Below are 22,575 nucleotides of genomic sequence, written 5' to 3' on the forward strand. Positions count from 1 at the left end.
TGAGCCTTTAAGGGGGCGTGAACACCAATTACACCGAAGGCCCCTCCCCCACAGGTCAAAGGTCATCATTAATTATTTTGATAGAGGGTGGCCTATATTTACTACTGACATGGTTCTTTGCTGTAATTATTCCCTGAATAATACAACAAAATTATATAATTTACAACAAATTATTTCATGGACCCCCTCGCTAAACATTGAGAACTATAGTGCCAAAAGCGTCCTGTCAAATGGCCTTTTATGATTTTTATTGGAATAAAAAAGACATCATCCCAGAGCACAGACAAACTTGAACTTAAAGGTATAGCGGAAGATTTTCTTTTTACGGGTGGATCATCAAGACTATTGGTCATCTCAGTTGTCAATCATTCAGATGATATGTTTACGTTAAGGCCATCGTACGTGCTCGTCCCTAGGTTCGCTTACTACGCATGCGCACTTTCAGGTGTATATGTGTGGTGGGCTACGGTTTCAGCCATTCATTAAAGCTCGCGTTCTCACTGTATTTTTTCAAAATGTCTGAGGGTCGCAAGAGAAAAAGTGTTTACGAATTGTATGACAAGAGAAAGGCCTCTGAAGGAAGAAACAAGACCAGAGTGTTTTTGAGAGAATATTTCACACAAGTTGGGCTTCCCACTGATGCCTCAGTCGCGAAGTTTCTACTCGACAGATAAAGTTTGGCATGCAATTTGGAAAAATCCATTTAATATCACTGCTAGTAAAAGTTGATGTAAGCTATGATTAGCGATGCTAGCCCTGGCACAATTCACAAACCGCGCAGACACATTAAAAATCCCAATGTATGAGCCATGCCGGCAGCAACTTGTAAACAGAGCAAGGAGAAAAGGCTCGTGCATGCTTTCTTGTGCACACTCTTAATAGGTGTATCCTCTCTGGAGCAGGTAGAGCATTTTTTTTTAAAGTGGAGGGGCGGTTCTTTTCAAAAATTCGGGAAAATCTTCCGCTATACCTTCAAGGCAAATGAGAGAAAGTTATTTAACTGAAATTAATTTCAATCAACAGAAAAAAGTAAGTAAGTAGTTTTATAACCGTTTTACAATATTAGCCATTTAGATCTACTATATGTAAAATAATGGTTGTATGAATATATACGATTATCCTTTCAGAAAAGGCAGCTCAAAGTTCTCTGACCTGAACCTAGGGCTGGGAGATATACCAGATAGGATTGTCATGCGTGTCTCATCAGTAAAGCCGGTTCTGTAATTAGTAGTAAATTGCCATCACCTACTTTCAGATGAAGCAGCATTTACTACACAGAGCCACAGTTCACCGCCAATCAAGGCAATATCGCATTCATAATCGCATGTGCCATCCGATATATCGCACAGCTCTACCATCCTGAACCATATAGAAAATGACTAGAAGGAACTGTAGAGAATAGCAACATTAAAAGGGTCTGAAGAAATTTTTAGATGGAGGAGTATTCTAAGATCACTTGCCATGAATTTTTCAACCTCATCATGCATAATATACAAGAATACATGAAAATTTAGGTAGCAAAGAGGATTGAAAGGGTGCCAATAATTGTGTTCAGTGTGTATTAGAGAAAATAATTTATTTCATAATGTAATTTTCCCCTCACTTTCAACCCAGACAGCACACGACTCTGGGCCGGATCTGCGCCAAAATCGGCTGCTCCAGTGCGGATCCGGCACGCAGTCATCTGCTGATTTACTTCTGAAAGGATTTTATTTATACAAGCAACATCCATAAATAAATGTAAGAAAATTAGTGACAAAATACTAATGTCAAAATGCACAAAGAACCTAAAGACCGTTAAAGTTATACCTCAATTACAAGCCCAAAATTCAAGACACCCACAGTATTGGTCATTGTAAGAGGATGTATGAACACCAAATTTAAATAATACAATTGTAAATCTGAACATACATGTTGCTTACAGTATTAAGGCAGGGTGAATCTGCACTGTATGTAATTGTGCATACTTCTAACTTGGTAAGCTTAAAATACTACATCACTGCACGATCAGGCATTCAGAAGTCAACCCTTGTTCCAGTTCTTTAAAATGGCTTCTGCTGCATCCAATGTGCTCTCTTGCTGTAATGATTAAAAAAAGACACATTTGTCATTGCAAGGCACTCTCAAAGACACATTCACACTTGCACAAAAAGTCTGGCTGAGCCTAAATTTGGAAGAGCAACCTTATTGTTGTGGGGCAAGTGTTTCATTCACTGAGTTCCCAGCTAAAAAAATTAATTAGTTAAATCACCTTCATTATATTTCCTGTAAAAACCTATAGTCAACTCATTCCTTACCTTGATAAAGCACAAACGAATGTACTTCTCAAACTGCTTTATTGACTCTTCCCCCACAAAGGCTGTCACAGGAATCGCAGCCAGTTTCTACAAAAATATCATTTTAAGGTAAAATCTTTAAAACCCTTTAACCATGATTTCCATATAAAAAAAGTATGTTTTTACAGTACCTTCTCTTTGATCATCCATTTGACAAACTTGTAGTCATATGCTTCATCATCTCCTATATGTGACAGGTCCTGATCTGTATTCAACACATTTTAGCATGGGAATTATCTTGTGTCAGGTTGTCTTTAATACTGAGTGATCTCATCTGTGAAGGGTTCTGTAAATCATTGTATTAACATGCACTACTTCACAGAAGCGACTTACTGAGTGCTGTGACATCCACAACCATGAAGTATCCTCCTTCAGGAACCACTGGAGTCATGCCTGCCTGTCTTAACATAGATGCCATGCGATCTCTTTTCTCTTCCAACTCTGATGCTAGAGAGGAAAAGTAGCAGTCTGGTTTACCCATCAGCTCACAATCCCGAAGAAGACCCTGACCAACCGCCTCCTGTTGGGCGATATACCCATTTATATCATAAGCGTGACAGAAGACGAGGAATATAGAATACAACCATGCAGTGGCACAGACAAAACTTGCCTGTAACGGGGTTGGACACGTATACAACGTGTTTTGCATAACTGTCTGCAGGTGTTTGATCAAGTGTTCAGGTCCGATTGACCAACCCAGCTGAAAAAAAACAATGTATCTCAATTAATCAAAGGAATCTGCTTTATATTTTACTTGAGTATTATGGACTTGCAGATATTTTTTAAAGGAACACTTCACCTAAAATTAAAAAATTGATCATGATTTTGTTTTTTCCATTGAACACAAAAGATTTTTCCATAGCTTTTTCTATACAAGAACAGAAAGAACAAAAAAAAAACTAGACCATTTTGTCGGTTAATCAAGCGGCAGTGGGCTGTCCATAGCCACGATATTTAAATTAAATGAATAAATTAAGATATGAACAAAAACTACAAGTATTGGGCACTTAAGATTACAGACGTTTCATCACATGGAAGCAGACGTGAATGAATGTGTGTCTAACATTGTTGCTTAAATTGGTTGATGCTGGACAGGGTTTTCAAGCCGGGACACTGGCACGGCTAAATGGTAATTAACGAATTATGTGGTAATAATAACAATTGGACATTTTTATCGAGGTTAACCTTTAAAGGGACACTCAACTTTTTTTGAAAATATGCTCATTTTCCAGCTCCCCTAGAGTTAAACATTTGATTTTTACTGTTTTGGAATCCATTCAGCTGATCTCCGGGTCTGGCACTAGCACTTTTAGCATAGCTTAGCATAATCCATTGAACCTGATTAGACCATTAGCATCGCGCTTGAAACTTGACTCTTCTGTAGTTACATAGTGTACTAAGACCGACGGAAAATTAAAAGTTGTGATTTTCTAGGCCGATATGGCCATTTTAAATAGTCCCGAAAATAGTCCCCTTGGTTAGTGTAATATCATTGCGCCTGCTGCAACTTTTCATTTTCCGTCAGTCTTAGTACACAATGTAACTACAGAAGAGTCAAGTTTTAAATAGTAAAAATATTGAACGATTTGGTTATTTTTTTAGCGCGATGCTAATGGTCTAATCAGATTCAATGGATTATGCTAAGCTATGCTAAAAGTGCTAGCGCCAGACCTGGGGATCGGCTGGATGGATTCAAAAACTGTAGAAATCAAATGTTTAACTCTAGAGGAGCTGGAAAATTAGCATATTTCGAAAAAAAGTGGAGTGTCCCTTTAAACCTGTAATCTCTATGAAAACTATCAATCGGGAATAAGGTGCCTTGTTCAACAGCATCTCAATCAAAACTTGCCGGCCGTAAGAGGCTGTTTACACTTGGCACGATGTTAATGCCAGGTGTAAACGGTGTTCAAAACGTTTTGAGCTTGTACACTTTCGACCCCTTTCAACCACATTCAGAGGTAGTCGAAACCCCTTTCGATCGGATTGCTTTTGTAGTGTAAACGCACATGTGGTTGAATGTGTTCAAACAGATCTGAGATACTGAAAACAAAGTTTTACGTATTTTCAAACTTTTGGCGCTAACACACGTTGTACAGCGCTATTTTTAGCCTTTCATTGATAAAACTAAAGCGGCTGGTCTCCGCAGTTTCATTTTGCAAGCGTGTGAAAGTTGCGCGATCCTATTTCATCAATTGCGCTGAAATATATGAAAAGCTCTAACATATACAAAACACTGTGCAGCATGTTTACTTACAAGACAACCAGTTGACTCCGACATAATATTAGTTTGCGTCCATATAAACTCATCATAACTTAAATGACAGCAGAGAGACTCGCCCACCGTCTCGACAGACCCCTCAAAGTATTCAGGACAGAAGCGGTCAAAAGTGAACGTAATGTGTCTCTCTCGTCCACTTGTGATCCGATCGATGAAAACACATCTTAATACCAAGTGTAAACAGCCCCTTAGACTCGGACTGCTGACTCGAAGCCTGTCTCTCTAACCACTAGGCCACAATTCCCCCTGCAGTTGCATTCGGACTAAAGCATATTTTCTCATTTGATGTTACTCAAAACAAAAGAATAAAAAATAACTATTGTATAGTGACATTAAAGAAGTACTTTCATATTATGCTGCATATATAGAAAGAGCTTTGAGGATTAAGTATAGTGTTGAATACCTTCCATCCAGTCACACTGAAGGTTTTCCCTGCACTGCCAATAGTGATCGTTCTGTCCCACATTCCAGGAAGAGTTGCTGCTCAGAAAAAACACCACAAAATTATCAACCTAAATTATTTTACTTGAAGATAAGATGCACTGCTGGAGAAACATCACGTACCTATCTTAACATGCTCGTGGCCTTTATATATGAGCCATTCATATACCTCATCACTGAAGCACAGGGTGTCATGTTTGATACATAGGTCAGCAATAGCTTGCAACTCACTCTTACTGAATACCTATGAATTAAAACATTTTACTTTAGTATGTTTAAATGAAATTGAAAAACTACATTTATAAAGTGTGATCTTACTTTTCCAATCGGGTTATTGGGCGTGTTGATGATGATGGCTTTGGTTTTAGAGTTAAATTTACTAGCAAGTTCTTCCTGGTCCAAAACCCAGTCTCCACTGCTTATACTGGACGTTGCTGTCGGTTTCTACAAGCGAGTCAATTTAGAGCTGGAAATGACTTTGCTAATGAACATATCATACAAAAGTAAACCTATACCTACCAATCGCAAAGGTATTAAAACTGGTTTGGCCCCTGCCATTTTGACCATGGGAACATAGCAATCAAAGAAAGGTTCGATAATAATAACCTGGATGGAAAAAGAGATATAATGTATGCAAGTTAAGACGTAGAGCAATGGCGTAGTATACTAACTAAGGTATTACATGCAATTATTCTCTATTATTTTACCTCATCTCCCTCCTCAACCAGAGCCTGCATAGTGCTAAATAAAGACCCGTATCCACCCACTGTCACCAGTATCTCTTTAAACGGGTCGAGCTGACGGTCATACACTTTTCCATATACTTTTGACAGAGCTTTAACCAGTGTTGGGTGGCCCTGAAACAGATATTAGATGTTAGCACTTTCTCAACTAATACAGAATGATTAAAACGATCATGGAGGCACACTGTTAGAAAAGACATGACATACAAAGCCACGTGTGTACTGGTTCAGCCTGTCTACCATTGCAGCCTGAGCGAGACCCTCTTTCACATAAGAAGGGGGAGGAATGTCTGGAAAACCCTGACCAAGATTAACAACGGAAGGATCTGCTGCAACTGATGTGAAGGCCACCCTAAATCAGACAATGAGACTATGATAAGATTGTTTCAATCCTGTAAACGTGAAAAGTGGTACAAAGCCTGCAGCTTACCATACATTCTTGTCCAGACCTTCTATTCTTTTCGTGTTCTTGTGTTTCGTGGATGCCATCTTATACTAAAATGAGAAACAGCAACATAATAATGGATTGATAAAACAAAAAGACGAATACAAGACTCAAAACTAGTGTAAAGCCTACATGAGGTCACGACCATCACGCTAGTTCTTACATGACAGGAGGTGAAAGATTTCAATAAACCGGTTTGTAATATGCGAGGGGCAGATCTGCAGATACGAAACGTTGCATTCATGCCTGTCAAAAAGAAAATAATATACAAATTTCTAACAAAAAACAATTACTTGTTCATTGCTCACTTTAAAACAGTGTAGTAAGTCAGGTCTCAAAGTCGCTGCAGCTCATTGGTTGCGGTATTTCGTGTAAATGTATTTTCTGTTTTGAAGTAGCAGATTCTGCTTGGTACTGACAGTCTTCTCGGGTACAAAGAAATGTATCCGACACGAAATGACCCGAATCACTTTATACACGAACCCGACTTGAATATGTTTTTTTAAAGAAAGACCCGACCCGAGACAAACCCGAGAAAATTAAATTAACCCGAACCCGATGGACCCGTGAAGACTCTACTTGACGCAAACAGCCCGCGCCTCCAGAACAGACCAATGAACGGTACAGTAAAAAAACGACTGTCCTTAAAGTTTTGAGTTCTAGATGCAGATTGTAGACAATAGAAATGAACGAGGCCCGGTATAAGTCATATTAATATGATACTTTACGTTTAAAAGATTGGCAGCAAGTATTTTGCGGAAGAAAACGAAAGCTTTGCCAGACGAGTGTGACGAGTTTCACTCCACCAAAGAGCGTGTAACAAAAAAACTCTGCTTTTCTGGAAACGTTCAATAGGTGGCGCTTCGGTGTCGCGGTCACCATGTTGGAGTGAAAACTAGGACGACAGCCCAGATACACAGAATGACAACGAAAGACAAGTCAAAGTGAAATAAAGGAACACAATGTTCGCCTATTCACTGCAAAAACTATCAGTGTGATGGTACAAATCAGAACCGGAAACTATGCACTACGGGAATGCTGGAGTAAGTTGCTTTTCACTTCTTGTCAATATACGTTCTTTGGCCGAGCTATTTTCTCACACTCCAATCCAGTAGATGGCGGAAAATGCACTTTGTACGGTTGGTTAAATTCATAGATGAAGAAGTTATCTCCGACTTTTGGGTCCGGTGTTTATTTTTTATGAAAGTAAGGATCTGTAAACTTTTCCGTCATGGTCGTAAGTTGCGCTGTATGAAGTAATTTTTTAGTCGAAGGCGTTTAAGTTGCATGCTAACGTAAAAATGTCTAAATCTCTATCGTTTCGGTTTCAGTTGAGCTCCATAATGGAGATAATGACTAAAACTGCAATAGAAGAAATATGTAAAATTGTAGAAAGCGATTTCACGTTACTACGACAAGAACTGTCATTCGTCATGAGTGAAAACAGAGTCCTCAAAGACAAAATGCTTTACGTGGAGAATAAAAGAGAAAGCACGCGCATCACAAAAGAAGAAACAGCTTCCAAAACATATCAGTCTACTTGTGTTCAAACAGAAGGTGAATATTAACTCTAATAAAAATAATAACTTGTTCAGAAAATTTTTTGTGTGTGCACTATTGTAATGTACTGTGTGTGAATGCTTCTAGCAGAAGTGAAGCCCTCCGTCAATGGGATATTTGGGAAGGAATGGTGCACCAGTTTGTGGGATCAGAAGACCCAGTCAACAGAAGATGAGCTGCCTGATGCTGTTGACATGTATACTGAATCACAATATAAGGTTCCCATTAATTTTCTTCAATGAATAGTTCTTTAAAATGTTTTTCCCCTTGAAACACAAAAACCATCATAACTGTGAGGAACAAACCTGTGTATTTAACCTCGTAACCTTTTTATGTTAAAATGATCTAAAATCTCAGTTAATTGACATGTAATTAACGTAAGTAGCTTTTTATGTAAATTTGCCTAAATATTACAGCACAAAGAATCAAATGACTCCATCCAACCCCTGATTAAAGAGGAGAAAAGATCTGAAGAGGACACATATCCAAACTATGAAGGTAAGATGTAATTTTGCATAGATCTGCAAGTAGTTATGGGGTGTAATGTAATGCAATTATGTAGGTTTTTGGTATAAATATATATATTTTCTTTTCAATACTTTAACAGGTAATGTATCAGAAGGACTCTTATTAAACTCTTCTGTGTGTGAACCTTCGTCAGACCCCAAAAAATATAACCAGCCCTTTGAATCTGATGAAATCCAGAGAACAGCTTTTGATTCTTCAGATGGACACATCATAAAAAACACAGTTATTGATAACCCTGTCGAACAGTTAATGGCACCCATCGAAGACCCTTTGATATTTGATGATCACGGTTTACTCGACACATTTTCAGTGGAGCAAAATGTCCCACCTCCATCTGAGACCCAAAAGGATGAAACATTACAGGAACACATTACATGTCCAGATACAGCAACCACTCCAGAAAATGATAAAGGCAGATTTAAACTACACAACTTGGAAAAAAAGACTGTGAAGGCTAAATTAAGTTGCTATGAAGGAAAGCTGTGTCTTCGGCCAAATGCCACTAAACGCAAAGTTACAAAACACAAGCAGCAGCCTCCAGTTAAGCTTTCAAAGTCGAAACCAAATGAAAGGTATCATTGTGAGATTTGTGGGAGAGGATTCATTAGCAAAACTATCTTAAAAACTCACTCTGTGGTACACACCGGGGAAAGGCCCTATAAATGCAGTTTTTGTGGGAAAGGGTTCTCACAGGGAGGAAATTTACAAATTCATGAACGCATTCACACAGGAGAAAGACCTTTTAAGTGTGATACCTGTGGAAAAACGTTCACCAAGAAGTTCTGCCTACAGAATCATGAACGCATCCATAGCGGAGAAAGACCTTTTACTTGTGACACCTGTGGAATGACCTTCACCCAGAAAACCACCCTGAAAAAACATTTAATTGTCCATAATAAAGCAACAAAGATGAAACAAATGAAATCTAAATAAATTTATAGAAACACCTTTCTTTTTTTGTTATTTCCGATTAAAATTTCAGTTGCATATTGTTTTTGATTACAAGTATTTTAGTTTCTTATCCATTCACACTGAAGACAGAAAGCGACCATTGAGACAATATGTAAACATGGTCTAAGTGTTAAAATTTATGAATGCAGTTTTATTTATACTAAAACTAAATTTGTTAGATACTACTGACACCTAGAGGTCTTTATTTGTGGACACATGAAAACATTTCACACACTACATCACATTGATGTGTGCCTAGTTTTGTATTGTACATTTTTTTTTAGGAGTTATTTGCATGACAATGGAGGCTTCTTGGAAAAAGTACTTTAGTGGCAAATCATTGTGTGACAAATAAACCTACTTGTTTATGTTCAAATTCTTTTTTTTTTAAACTTTTACTTTAAAAAGTCCATGTGACACCTGAAGATTTATGAACCATTCCCATGCATACAGTTTTGCATATTATCCATCTTAAATTGTATCTAAAATTTGTACGTCTCAACTCGTAGTATGTTACAAAGAGCATCCATAAAGTCCCCAGGTGTGTTGATCCACGCACACTCAAATGGGTGATATTACCGACTTCTAGAGTTTATGATGGACATAATTAACAAATTAAACGGATGATGCGTCACTGAATCAGTATATTAAACTAAACTGTAAATATTAAACCAAAAATTCTTAAATGCATAAGTGAGTTGTATTTTGAAGTTTGTGATCTGTGGTCCAGGCAACAGTCATCCCTTCCATTTCGCGTAAAGTCACGGTCACACTAGACTTAAAGCATGTATGTATAAGTCAGACATTGCTGTGGAGAGCAGTTCATCAATTTGATCTTTGGTTTTGTCCATTTGTGCTTTTCAGTAGAGAGAAAAGTCACACAGTAACATACTGGTTTTATACTGGTCACGCTTTATGTGATACGAATTCGCAGGTCAGAGTTCACTAGACTTGAACTTTGTTACACTGCGACCTGATTTTAGCTGGTTTAAGGTGGCAGTAGCTGATTTAAGCTGGTCCTCCCAGCCTGGAAAAGCTGGTCAAGTTGGTGGGTCAGCTGGTCTTCCAGCCTGACCAGCTAAGTCCAGCTAGACCAGCTTAAAAAGTGACCAAAACACAGCTAGACCAGCTTGCTGCACCAGCAAACCAGTTAAAACCAAGCTGGGAGACCATCTCACCAGTTTATGCCGGTCTTAGCTGGATTTTTCAGTAGTGCAGAGAGTGCCTTTGTGATAACTAATCGCATATTTGAAAACTACAATACTAATTTCTCACTAGAAATAAAATCAAAAGGTGTAAAAAGTGAAAATATAACTTTATTTACACTAAATTTGTTTTCCAGCTGCTTTCTTGGCCGCAATTGTATATTTTCAAACTCGACCAGGCTCAACCAATCACATTCCCCCCGCACAGAATTGTGGGACAAGGTAATGAAGGTACCTCATGAGACGGAAAGTAAACCAAACATTGGATTCGGACGTGCCTTGAGGCCTTCCTGCCTTGGAATGCTGCCTCCGAAGGAAAGTTTAGAGCTTTCGGACGCAGCCATCGTCGCACGAGCTTGTGTTTCTGGTCTGATATATTCTCATGCGTGTGAATGGAAGTCAATGGGATGAAAAGTCTAATGTGACACAGCTTTAGTAGGCCTATGTCTGTGCATACTCTTTTGGTGTGCACTCAAAAGTATCTACTTTCCCAACCCAAAAAACAGTACATACTACATTAGCACAGTATATTAGTAGGTGAATTGGGACACAGCATTGAAGTAATGACACAAATTACTCATCTAATCAATGCTGGAACAGAGTCTCCGTTTAAAATGAACTGTTCGAAAGAATCAATTCACTTAAATGAACCAAACTGGAAGTTAAACACAAAATTGATTTATTTTATTGCAACATTAAAGGAACAGTGTGTAAGAAATTTATATCAATTAATCATTAAATGGCCCTGATATGTAACTAGACATTAGGAAATTATTTTCATTTCAAATACTTATATCACTGACAACAGTTGTCTGGCCAGGATATTGTCATTTAAAAAGTGGATTTGCAGCCCTCAACTGATGTTTATGTTGTCATTTGTGTATTGGCCACCGGTTTTGTGATTGCAGTACCAGTTTTAGCCACAAGTTTTGTGATTGCAATACCAGTTTTGGCCACAATCCTACATACTGTTCCTTTAACACATACAAAATGGGCCGGTATGAGATTTTGGCAGTATGATAACCTTAAGCAAAAAATACCACGGTTTCACAGTATTGCGGTTTTGACATTGCACCACTAAAATGTGTTATTTTTAGATGCCTACATAACTTTTTAATTGGACAAAATACATTTTATTTTTAAGCAACATACAATATGTATGCCGGGTAAAAATAAAGCCTTTTAAATTATAATTTTCTTTAAAAAAAAGTAATATATATTAAATGTAAATTACATGATTAAATTAATTTGGTGTAAGCTCATACCTTGGAAACGGTATCACAGAAAATGTTAGTGGTTTTGAAACCTTGACTCTTTAAAACCTTGGTATACCTTGAAACCGGTAATCGGCCCATGCCAACAAAATAACAGTATTCCAAATGACAAAACAACGTATGGTTCAATAATTCATATAAGATATCATATATAAGAAACCATCATAGGCTAAAAACCATTTGGAATTCAGAGGGAAAAACATTCAGATCCTAAGAGAGAAAGCAATAAAGAACAAAAAAGGGATGGTGGGCATTAAATAAGATTACAAGCATATTAAAGTTATCACAAATTTTAGTAGTTTTAATAGCTTTCTTATTATCAGAAATTCAAATTGTATAAGGCAAACTTCAAAGTTTAAATTGGGGTTTTCCTTCTTTACATTTACGGATATAAAGGTTTCCAAAAAAGAAAAGATGATTGAAACAAAATCGTGCATTTTTTTTGTCATAATGCCTTGCTGCAGCAAGCTAAAAGCCGAGCCTTTTCTTATTGCGCACCACACGCCAATCCAGTAGGTGGCAGAATGCCTCGTTTAAGTTTAGTTTGCCAACCGCCTTAAATAATACTAGAAGAAGAAGATGTTATCTCCGAGTTTGGGGTCCGTGTTTATTTTTATTTTTTTTAAGTAACGGGGTCCGTGTACTTTTGCATTATAGTCGTAAGCTTCGCTGTATGAAGTATTTATTTAATGAGTATCCTACGTGTATTTTAGTTAAAGCCGTTTACGTTGCATGCTAACTTAAAAATGTCTAAGTCTCTATCGTTTCGGTTTCAGTTGAGCTCCATAATGGAGATAATGACTAAAACTGCAATAGAAGAAATATGTAACATTGTAGAAAGCGAGCTCACGTTACTACGACAAGAACTGTCATTCGTCATGAGTGAAAACAGAGTCCTCAAAGATAAAATGCTTTGCGTGGAGAATAAAGGAGAAACGGCTTCCAAAACATATCAGTCTACTTGTGTTCAAACAGAAGGTGAATATTAACTCTAATAATAATAACCTGGTCGGAAAATGTTTTACATGTGCAGTACTGTAAATGTAACGTACTGTATATGAATGCTTCTAGTAGGAGTGCAGCCCTCCGTCAATGGGATATTTGGGAAGGAATGGTGCACCAGTTTGTGGGATCAGAAGATCCAGTCAACAGAAGATGAGCTGCCTGATGCTGTTGACATGTATCCTGAATCACAATATAAGGTTCCCATTAATTTTCTTCAATGAATAGTTCTTTAAAATGTTTTTCCCAGTGAAACACAAAAACCATCATAACTGTGAGGAACAAAGCTGTGTATTGTAACCTTTTTATGTTAAAATGTATATCTGAAAATTTCAGTTAATTGAAATGTAACTAACGTAAGTAGCTTTTTATGTAAATTTGCCTAAATATTACAGCATATTGAACCAAACGGCTCCATCCAACCCCTGATCAAAGAGGAGAACAGATCTGAAGAGGACACATATCCAAACTATGAAGGTAAGATGTTATTTTGCATAGATCTGCAAGTAGTTACGGGGTGTAATGTAATGTAATTATGTAGGTTTTTGGTATTAATAATTTTTTTTCTTTTCAATACTTTAACAGGCAATGTATCAGAAGGACTTTTATTAAACTCTTCTGTGTGTGAACCTTCGGCAGACCCCAAAAAATATAACCAGCCCTTTGAATCTGATGAAATCCAGAGAACAGCTTTTGATTCTTCAGATGGACACATCATAAAAAACACAGTTATTGATAACGCTGTCGAACAGTTAATGGCACCCATCGAAGACCCTTTGATATTTGATGATCACGGTTTACTCGACACATTTTCAGTGGAGCAAAATGTCCCACCTCCATCTGAGACCCAAAAAGAACCATTACAGAAAAAAGAGACTGTGAAGCCTAAATTAAGTTGCTATGAAGGAAAGATGTGTCTTCGGCCAAATGCCACTAAACGCAAAGTTACAAAACACAAGCAGCAGCCTCCAGTTAAGCTTTCAAAGTCGAAACCAAATAGAAGGTATAATTGTGAGATTTGTGGGAGAGGATTCGCTTTCAAAACTAACTTAAAAATTCACTTTTTTGTACACACCGGGGAAAGGCCCCATAAATGCAGTTTTTGTGGAAAAGGATTCACACAGATAGGAGCTTTACACATTCATGAACGCACTCACACAGGAGAAAGACCTTTTAAGTGTGACACCTGCGGAAGATGTTTTACCCAGAAGATCTGCCTACAGAATCATGAACGCATCCATAGCGGAGAAAGACCTTTTATTTGTGACACCTGTGGAATGACCTTCGCCCAGAAAGTCACCATGGATAAACATTTAATTGTCCATAACAAACTAACAAAAAAGAAACAAAGGAAATCAAAGAAATATAAGTAACTTTATAGCAACACCCTTTATTTACACAATTCAAAATTCACCAGTAGCTGTATGAAATAAAATTTTAGATTAACAGTAACAAAAGTCTCTGTGTGCATTTTTAAAGCATTTTGACTGTCTTATGGTCCTGAAAATGCAGACTTATAGAAATGGGTTTCACCGTGCACGTTTTAGGAAACAACAGCATTATTGTTTCCATGTAATTTTCAAAAAAGCAAATTTGTGGAAATGCTTACCTCATGCGCTCATGTTCAGTCTACAGGCATGCACAAGCATAGACATTAAATGCGTAGACGCCTCATGACGTGCTCCAGCGCCGCCGCCATATAGGATGGGTCTCCTCACTCTAAGCTAGCACCAGAGTCAATATTCTTTGTTATTTCACCATTTAGAAAATTATGTCATTGCCACCAATGTTACTTAGATGTGAAAATCCAGTAAAAAAATAGAGGAGTTGTGATTATTGTAGTTGGGGATACACCTTCCTCAATAGAAATAAAAGCAGGGGGCGCACCCATCCAAGATGGCGGCCACACTGATACTTCAGCTTCAATAGGCAGCATCAGTCTATAAAGCTGCATTCAGACTAACAGCGACTAGCAGTAGCAAGGCAATGCGATCTCATTGATTTCAATGGAAGCTTGGCGACAAAAGCAACAGTGACCATTGGCGACTGGATGGGGCGTGAGAAATGTTTAACTTCAATGTACATTCGCTTGTATCTTTCAAAAGAGATTTTTCTAAATCTGGTTGTCATAAACAAATGAGTAACGTCCACTCCAGTAATTGACGAGAGACGGATGACGTAAACTCCACTGCTTCGTTCTCATTGGTAGTCACTCCCGAAAGTCACTAATAATTTGCATAAAGTAATTTCTCAACTTTGTCGCGTGACTGGACACGCCCATCCAGTTTCCAATGGTCACTGTCGCTCGTGTTGCCGAAAGTCAGCAAGCTTCAATTGAAATCAATGAGATCGCGTCGCTCTGCCACTGCTAATCTGAATGCAGTTTTATGCAAATTATAAGCGACTTTCGAGAGCAACTACCAATGAGAACAAAGCAGTGGAGTTCACGTCATCAGTCTCTTGTTAGTTACTGGAGTGGACGTTACTAATTTGTTTATGACAACCAGATTTAGAAACGCCTCTTTTGAAAGAGATGAGCGAGACACCGCGACAAAGTCGCTTATAACGTGAATGTACCTTTAACATACATATTTTGCTTGTCTGATTGCTGCAGGTTTTTGGAAATATAAGCCATTCTTGTTGCTCGAAAAGGATTTAAACATTGACAAGGGGCTGTTTTATATGTCAGTTACATTAATTAGGCCTTTTTTCACTCTGCATAAGAATACATAATGTGCACAGGCATGCAGCGTTTCTTTACAAGGTCACATTGCCACCTACTGGCCTGGCACGCATAATACAGCGCTTTTATGAATCTGTGTAATATACAACTCCAATGTTGATGTGTAAATAAAAAAACTAAGGCATATCCTGTCTTTTATGTCTATTACAACTAAAATATGCATTACTTTCCGATAAACACATACCTGACCTGTCAAATGTCTCAAAATAACCATCAGAGCAATGTTTGTGTAACCGTGGCGTAAGCGAAATAATTGAGTCCTGTCATTTTAAAGGAACAAGCCCACATTTTGGGAATTAGATAAGTCCATACATACCTTTTTCATCCCCGCTGGTGCCGTAAATCTGTCTGACGCACTCCCCGCTAGCTTAGCTTAGCACAAAGACTGGAAGTAAATGGCTCCAGTTAGCATACTGTCTAGTAGTCACACCGTGTACAAATAACAAGGTCATAAGAGACAGCCATCTTTTATCTGTATACATACTGGGAACTATATTCTCAGAAGACGAAGCATACTTGGGCGGAGTGATTTGCTCGCAGCACCCGAGAAACCCAATACTGAGTTACTCCGCCCATAGCAGTGCTTCGCCTTCTGGGAATATAGTTCCCAGTATACGGGTAAAAGATTGCTGTGTCTCATATGACCTTGTTATTTGTACACGATGTGACTATACAAATCAAAACATATTAATAGGAACATTTGGGCATTATTTTGTCACTTATAGGGAGCAGTATGTCAGCTGGAGCCATTTACTTCCAGTCTTTGTGCTAAGCTAAGCTAGCGGCGGGTGCGTGACGTGCATCAGACAGAGCTACAGCATGCACAGGGATGAAAAAGGCATGTATGGACTTATATAACTCTTGGGGGTACGGAGAATAAGCAAAATTTCCAAAATGTGGGCGTGTTCCTTTAAATTATTTGAAAATAATGCACATCCGTGTTGTAACCCGCATCACCACCTTGGGTGTGCATTATTTTCAAATAATTCAACAGCCCGCCGTCAATTATTCCTTACATAAAACATCCAGTAACACAATAAAAAAACACAACAATACAGAAAGTGAAAAAACATTTAATTTTGGCTGTAGTTTCTACTCCAGTTTGTACAACACTTGCTGTCTGCTAGGTTATATTTAGCTTATTTTATGTTCAGTAAAGTTTTATTTAAAAACATCTTAAGATGTATGTTTAAATTAATAAAAACATTTAAATATATAGTTAATACCAGATGCTTCTGTATAAAACATTTCCTAAAGACACAGATTCCTGTGAGCCCACATAGTTTCAAGGGGCAGCATAATACACATTTTGTTGTATAACTTGGGTATTAAAAATAAACTTGAATTCAGTAATCGGTCACATCAGTATGTACTAGTCTAGCACACTGGTGTGTATTAAAACCCTGTTTGTACGTGTAGCTTTTACCACATTCGACACAACTATAAGGCTTTTCTCCGGTGTGGCTTCGGAGATGCACGTTAAGCGAACTCTTTTGAGCAAAACCTTTCCCGCAGTCCATGCACGTGTACGGCCTCTCACCAGAATGAGTCCGCTGGTGTATTCTCAGGTATGTTTTTTGGGCAAACCGTTTGCCACAAACCGTACAAACGAAAGGCTTTTCTCCGGAGTGTGTCCGCATGTGTGCTTTTAGGTAGGTTAGTTTGTTGAAGGTTCTTCCGCAGAATACACAATCAAACCTTTTCTCTTCTGTAATACTTGTTTGGTTTGGGGTGGTGTCGAAAGGTGGCTGTGTTGTACAGTCTCCATGTGTAGTGACTAGTCTTGCATTAGGAGTTTGTTTATCGGGTTGTCTCTGCGGTATGTTTGATTTCACTTGGTCATCTGTAGGTATTGTGTATGTGAAGAAATCTGCAGAACTCTGAGGCTCACATCTCTCATTGCTGTCCGCTGCAGGTCCTGTAAGTGTAATGACATAAATAACATGCGTGAATCAGAATATAATCAAATCTTTAATAGCAGCTGTTCTCAAACTCTATCATACCTCTTGAAGTGTTTCCTCTGTCGTCTTCGGATTTACTTTTCCCTGAGCAATCTTCAAATGTTTCCTCCTTGATCAGGATCATGTCTGGTGCTTCATCCAGCAGATTTGCTGACTTTTAAAAACATTAAAGTTTAGCTTTATTCTTTAATGAGTGACTTGAAATCTGCAAACTGTTAAAACTAACCTCTTCTGTGTTGACTAAGGAGCCTAGATGTGCATTGTCATGTTGACTGATGTGTGATTCCTGTCTCCATGTATTCATAGACCATTCCTTACCAAAGACACTGTCTACTGGATGATGTCCAGTGTCTGTAAAACATGTATGCATTAGATATTAGTAGAATCACAAATTCTGTCATCATTTACAAAATTATACATATATTAAAGCCGGGCAAACTTTTCTTATCTTTTCTCCTTTATTCTTTTCCACATTACTATTATAGATTTAAATTAAAAATGTTTTAAAGCCAGATTAGCAACAAAGCTGTTTTTATGACCAAAAACATAGTAGACCGAAAAATCAGAAATTGATTTTAATCTTATTGGCTGTGCAAGTCATTTCAACATAAAGTTTTAAGTACTGACTAGTGATGAGTTCCTATAACTTACAGAAACAAGTTAAAATTGCCTAACCCTCCTGTAATGTTCAAATTTAACAACACACTTAAAGGAATATTCCATTTTCTCAAAAGAAAAATCCAGACAATTTACTCACCACCATGTCCACCAAAATGTTGATGTCTTTCTTTGTTCAGTCGAGAAGAAATTATGTTTTTTGAGGAAAACATTGCAGGATTTTTCTCATTTTAATGGACTTTAATAGAGCCCAACATTTAATACTCAACTCAACACCCAACAGCTTTTTTCAACGGAGTTTCAAAGGACTATAAACAATCCCAAACGAGGCATAAGGGTCTTATCTAGCTAAACGATTGTCATTTTTGACAAGAAAAATAAAAAATATGCTCTTTTAAACCACAACTTTTCATCTAGGTCCAGTCCAGCGCGACCTAAAGTAAATGCGTAGTGACGTAGGGAGGTCACGTGTTATATATATAAAACGCAAATTTGCGGACCATTGTAAACAATAAACTGACACAAAGACATTAATTAGTATCAGTTGACATACAACAACGTAGGAACGGTCCTCTTTCAACACATTTGTAAACACTGGGGCGGAGTTTCGCGTTCGTCCTCTGTGACTCTTTACGTCATGACGTATTGCGTGGGGTCACGCTGGCGCATCACAACCGGATCTATACCAGAAGTTGTGGTTTAAAAGTGGATATTTTTTATTTTTCTTTCGAAACACATAAAGAAGCTATGTTATTTACTCATCCTCATATTGTTATAAAGCTGTGTAAATGTCTTTGTTCTGCTAAACATAAAGGAAGATATTTTGGGCAATGTTTGTAAACAAACAGTCCAGTAAAATAAAATAAAATATGTACACTGTCATAGGAGTTATGCTATGGAGGTGGTTCTTCACCCATCAATATATGAAGAGTTTAGTTGCCAAACGAGATAACTCAGTTTTTTTTTCAGAAATCTTGTTTTTTGTTTGGCATTCCAATTAATATCAATTCAACTGCAGCTAAGTAGAATCATAAAACAAAATAATAACATGATAACATAATAATAAACATGTTTTGACAATTTAAAAAAAAGAAGTCTTTCATGTGTTAATTTTGTATGGTCCAGTAGTCGACATCCTGTGTACACAACTTGATCTAATAATCTAGATTTAAAATTTGTCTAGCCATCTTTTTTCTTGTACATTTGATTTATTTCATATCACTTAGTAAACTTATCCCATTTTATTATATATATTATAGATAAAGAAATGATATCTTTATAATAATTATCATTATATGCACAGAAAAAGTTAATAGAAATAAATATGACTATTATATATACAGTGTAAACTATTTCAAGTATGGTACTGTTTAACATGGTATCACACTTAAGCCTATTAAAATTAATTTCCTTTAATTTCCCTTTAATCAAGCCAGTAAAGACCCCCGTGATTATGTTGTATTATGTTTATTTATTTAGCTAACACTTACTGCTTTCATCAATATACACTATTAACTGTTTTATAGTGCACTACACTACACTAATAAGTGTTGATGTTCTGCTCAAGGGTATTATTTTGGCCGTTTCTCAATCCGAAGGATGCAGCCCTAGGAGGTCGCATTTCTAGCTGCATACGTTATCAAGACTTATAGCTAATAAAGTTGACTATTATTCTTATTTAGTCGTAAATTGTTATTATATGCTTATTACTTGCGAATATAACGCTCAGTTAACTGAAATAAACCAGGCGTGATGACGTATGCAGCCTGTACATGCGACCTCCGGAGCCTGCAGCCTTCGGATTGAGAAACGGCCAGAGACTGATCGCCTATAGAGATATCGGAACGAACAACACTCCTTCCTGAAAAGAACCCTGGCTACACAAAACATACGAATTATAACCGTACTGTATGAGCATTAAACGTTCAATAAGACACATGCTTGCACCCATCCTGCATTAGATCAATAAAGTGAAATATAAAGTTTATTAAATCACCGGTCACTGCTGAATGGCTGAATGAAGCTTCTGTCCGGTTCATCTTTCCAGCGGTTTTCCGGGCGGATTGAAGTTCGCTCTCCAAAAAACGACATTTCTGCAGCAGCGATTCATTTTCACGGGTACATCGCGTTATTTCTAATCGCAGAAACAAACTATTTTCCTCGACAAGCTTCCCTATTTCAACTACAGCGGATTTCGTCAACGTTTCCATTATGGATGTTAACTGTGTCTGAAAATCAACAGTGTTCATAACGTCCATTCACGGGAGCTTTTAACAATACTGTGTATTAAACGCGCGTGCCCTCAATTTAATCTCTATTGTAGGTATTTTAGTGTCCCACTGTGTACAGTTTATTTATAAGGACTGAATCAGAGCATTATTTACTAGCATTTTGCACAAGAGGATCATGTGATAAAAAATTACCGTAAAGCACCGAATAGAAAAGCATGCGGTGACCCTTTAACTAAATTCCCATCAAAGCGAACAGGTTTAAAACGTCATTTCACATAAATTACTCAAAATATTATCGGAAAACATTTTAGAATGCATCCCAAAAACACGTAGCTCATGTAATGTACTGCCACAGTGCCTATATGGTTTCTATAGTTGCTATGGTGTTATAATAGCTTTTAATGTGTTTGGTGATTTCTATGGTGTTCTGAATTTGCAGGGTATTTCTGGGTGGTTGTTATGTGGTTGCTATGGTGTTCTGAATTTGTAAGGGTATTTCTGGGTGGTTGCTATGGTGTTCTGAATTTGCAAGGTATTTCTGGGTTGGTTGTACTTTGGTTGCTATGGTGTTCTGAATTTGTAGGGGTATTTCTGGGTGGTTGCTATGGTGTTCTGAATTTGCAGGGTACTTCTGGGTGGTTGTACTTTGGTGGCTATGGTGTTCTGAATTTGCAGGGGTAATCCTGGGTGGTCGCTATGGTGTTTTGAATTTGCATGGATATATTTGGGTCGTTGTTATGTGGTTGCTAGGGTGTTCTGAATTTGTAGGGGTATTTCTGGGTGGTTGCTATGGTGTTCTGAATTTGCAGGGTACTTCTGGGTGGTTGTACTTTGGTGGCTATGGTGTTCTGAATTTGCAGGGGTAATCCTGGGTGGTTGCTATGGTGTTCTGAATTTGCATGGATATATTTGGGTCGTTGTTATGTGGTTGCTAGGGTGTTCTGAGTTTGCAGGGTATTTCTGGGTGGTTGTACTTTGGTTGCTATGGTGTTCTGAAGTTGCATGGATATATTTGGGTCGTTGTTAAGTGGTTGCTAGGGTGTTCTTAATTTGCAGGGGCATTTCTGGGTGCTTGCTAGGGTGTTCTGAATTTGCACAGGGTTCCCACACCATAGTTAACTTCAAATTCAAGGACCTTTCAAGCACTTTCCAGGTCCAGTACCCTCAAATTCAAGGACTAAATGTGGGAACACATTTCAAGTGAGAGCAAGGTTACATCATGTTACCTTTTAAGATACATTGTTACAGTTCCCTTTCAAGGGAACTCGCGCTGCATCACTGCAATGACACCTTGGGGACGCCTCCAGGGGTAAGTGCCTCTGAATGGGTATATCAAATTCAACCAATGGTGAGGTTTAACCACAAAGACAGGGTGACGCGGGAGCCAGGAAGTATATCGCTATCTGAAATATTGCCAAAGACAACATTACAGGGACGCAGGAAGTATGGCAAGGGAGACGCAGAGTCTCGTTCCCTTCTCAAGGAACAGTAACCCGAGATGTTTTTATGTGTCAAACACAACTATGCAAAAATGTTTGGTATGAATCAACATTCGCATACAGAAGATATAAGCATTTAAAGCGAACAGTTTAGCACGTGTGCTTAAAGTCTAGAATTTTTATGATATTATCCTACACTGCACAGGGAATAATATGGATTTTTTTTCCCCAAGAAAACTTCTTGCATATAATAGATTCGAGCACTTTCAATGACCTGTATCTATGCATGTAAATTTTCAGAAACTTCCCAGGGCCTTGAATTTTTTCCCTCAGATTCACAAACTTTCAAGGATTTCAAGGACCCGTGGGAATCCTGTTTGCAGGTGTATTTCTGGGTGGTTGTTAGGTGTTCTAAGCTGTTACAACCCGATTCTTGATTATAATACCCTTATACTTTTTAACATTTTTTATTTTGGGTTTTTATTGTTTACTTTAAAAAAGTAGGGTTTAGAGAGTTTGTTGAAACCAAGTTGTCCCTAAATTGCTCCTTCCTCCTAATTCGATCATCAAAAGTTCATGATTGTAATAAACAAACCACCTGTAATTATTTCATGCAACAAGGAAAGTAATATTGTAAATGTTTGCATATCAGCCCGGTTGTGGTGTGGACTTGTATACATAGCCTTGTAGACTATGCTTACTGTTGGCTCCAAGGACAAAATGTTAAATGATCTTTCATTTACTTTGGATAAAAGCATGTGCTAAATGAATAAATGGCCCGACCCTTCATCAGCACTGTAGAAACCAATACTAAAAACAC

The 22,575-nt window shown here is 37.8% G+C and overlaps 4 protein-coding genes across 8 annotated transcripts in view; 2 read left to right on the plus strand and 2 right to left on the minus strand.

Annotated features, from left to right (window-relative positions):
• Positions 1-1,557: 1,557 nt before the first annotated feature.
• LOC129430544 (kynurenine--oxoglutarate transaminase 3) lies at positions 1,558-7,125 on the minus strand. Of its 2 annotated transcripts, none has more exons than XM_055187858.2 (14): positions 6,972-7,125; positions 6,407-6,489; positions 6,229-6,293; positions 6,006-6,150; positions 5,763-5,912; positions 5,575-5,661; positions 5,374-5,499; positions 5,179-5,299; positions 5,018-5,094; positions 2,947-3,036; positions 2,670-2,856; positions 2,468-2,541; positions 2,298-2,384; positions 1,558-2,079 (listed from the first exon to the last, which is right to left on the minus strand). In XM_055187858.2, the coding sequence occupies exons 1-14, from the start codon at positions 7,123-7,125 to the stop codon at positions 2,023-2,025; spliced, it is 1,503 nt and encodes a 500-aa protein (XP_055043833.2). In that variant the 3' UTR covers positions 1,558-2,022. The 2 variants fall into 2 exon arrangements, with proteins under 2 accessions (XP_055043833.2, XP_055043839.2); XM_055187864.2 differs by lacking the exon at positions 6,972-7,125 and adding an exon at positions 6,799-6,871.
• Positions 7,126-7,147: 22 nt separating this feature from the next.
• On the plus strand, positions 7,148-9,277 carry LOC129430556 (uncharacterized). Of its 3 annotated transcripts, XM_055187887.2 has the most exons (5): positions 7,148-7,286; positions 7,575-7,800; positions 7,891-8,021; positions 8,220-8,301; positions 8,411-9,277. In XM_055187887.2, the coding sequence occupies exons 1-5, from the start codon at positions 7,266-7,268 to the stop codon at positions 9,262-9,264; spliced, it is 1,314 nt and encodes a 437-aa protein (XP_055043862.2). In that variant the 5' UTR covers positions 7,148-7,265; the 3' UTR covers positions 9,265-9,277. The 3 variants fall into 3 exon arrangements, with proteins under 3 accessions (XP_055043862.2, XP_055043843.2, XP_055043851.2); XM_055187868.2 differs by lacking the exon at positions 7,148-7,286 and having other exon boundaries at positions 7,308-7,800; XM_055187876.2 differs by lacking the exon at positions 7,148-7,286 and having other exon boundaries at positions 7,308-7,800; positions 7,894-8,021.
• A 3,017-nt stretch (positions 9,278-12,294) lies between these two features.
• LOC129430573 (uncharacterized) lies at positions 12,295-14,219 on the plus strand. 2 transcript variants are annotated; one of them, XM_073856956.1, is made up of 4 exons: positions 12,295-12,739; positions 12,833-12,963; positions 13,159-13,240; positions 13,349-14,219. In XM_073856956.1, exons 1-4 carry the CDS (start codon positions 12,508-12,510, stop codon positions 14,134-14,136), a joined length of 1,233 nt encoding a protein of 410 aa, XP_073713057.1. In that variant the 5' UTR covers positions 12,295-12,507; the 3' UTR covers positions 14,137-14,219. The 2 variants fall into 2 exon arrangements, with proteins under 2 accessions (XP_073713057.1, XP_073713058.1); XM_073856957.1 differs by having other exon boundaries at positions 12,296-12,739; positions 12,836-12,963; positions 13,349-14,218.
• Positions 14,220-16,559: 2,340 nt separating this feature from the next.
• The window catches only part of LOC129424521 (uncharacterized), a 31,733-nt gene continuing 25,717 nt past the window's right edge, over positions 16,560-22,575 (minus strand). Inside the window, exons 9-12 of the mRNA XM_073856631.1 lie at positions 20,082-20,343; positions 17,694-17,818; positions 17,510-17,621; positions 16,560-17,424 (exon numbers count right to left, since the gene is read on the minus strand). Of these exons, the coding sequence (XP_073712732.1) occupies positions 16,853-17,424; positions 17,510-17,621; positions 17,694-17,818; positions 20,082-20,343 (1,071 nt within the window). The 3' untranslated portion in view covers positions 16,560-16,852. The remainder of the gene's footprint in view (positions 17,425-17,509; positions 17,622-17,693; positions 17,819-20,081; positions 20,344-22,575) is intronic.

This window comes from Misgurnus anguillicaudatus, chromosome 19 (assembly GCF_027580225.2).
Source record: "Misgurnus anguillicaudatus chromosome 19, ASM2758022v2, whole genome shotgun sequence".
Lineage (NCBI taxonomy): Eukaryota > Metazoa > Chordata > Actinopteri > Cypriniformes > Cobitidae > Misgurnus > Misgurnus anguillicaudatus.

Bases quoted from the DNA above. Each gene is read 5' to 3' on its own strand.
- LOC129430544 (XM_055187858.2), bottom strand. From the start codon at position 7,125: ATGGTGACCGCGACACCGAAGCGCCACCTATTGAACGTTTCCAGAAAA. The intron at 5,500-5,574 runs GTAGGTATAGGT...ACTCGCTTGTAG, and splicing joins TTTTAATACCTTTGCGATTG to AAACCGACAGCAACGTCCAG. The intron at 3,037-5,017 runs GTATTCAACACT...GTTTTTTTTCAG, and splicing joins TCAGTGTGACTGGATGGAAG to CTGGGTTGGTCAATCGGACC.
- LOC129430556 (XM_055187868.2), top strand. From the start codon at position 7,545: ATGTCTAAATCTCTATCGTTTCGGTTTCAGTTGAGCTCCATAATGGAG. The intron at 7,801-7,890 runs GTGAATATTAAC...GAATGCTTCTAG, and splicing joins TACTTGTGTTCAAACAGAAG to CAGAAGTGAAGCCCTCCGTC. The intron at 8,302-8,410 runs GTAAGATGTAAT...ATACTTTAACAG, and splicing joins CACATATCCAAACTATGAAG to GTAATGTATCAGAAGGACTC.
- LOC129430573 (XM_073856956.1), top strand. From the start codon at position 12,508: ATGTCTAAGTCTCTATCGTTTCGGTTTCAGTTGAGCTCCATAATGGAG. The intron at 12,964-13,158 runs GTTCCCATTAAT...TAAATATTACAG, and splicing joins ATCCTGAATCACAATATAAG to CATATTGAACCAAACGGCTC. The intron at 13,241-13,348 runs GTAAGATGTTAT...ATACTTTAACAG, and splicing joins CACATATCCAAACTATGAAG to GCAATGTATCAGAAGGACTT.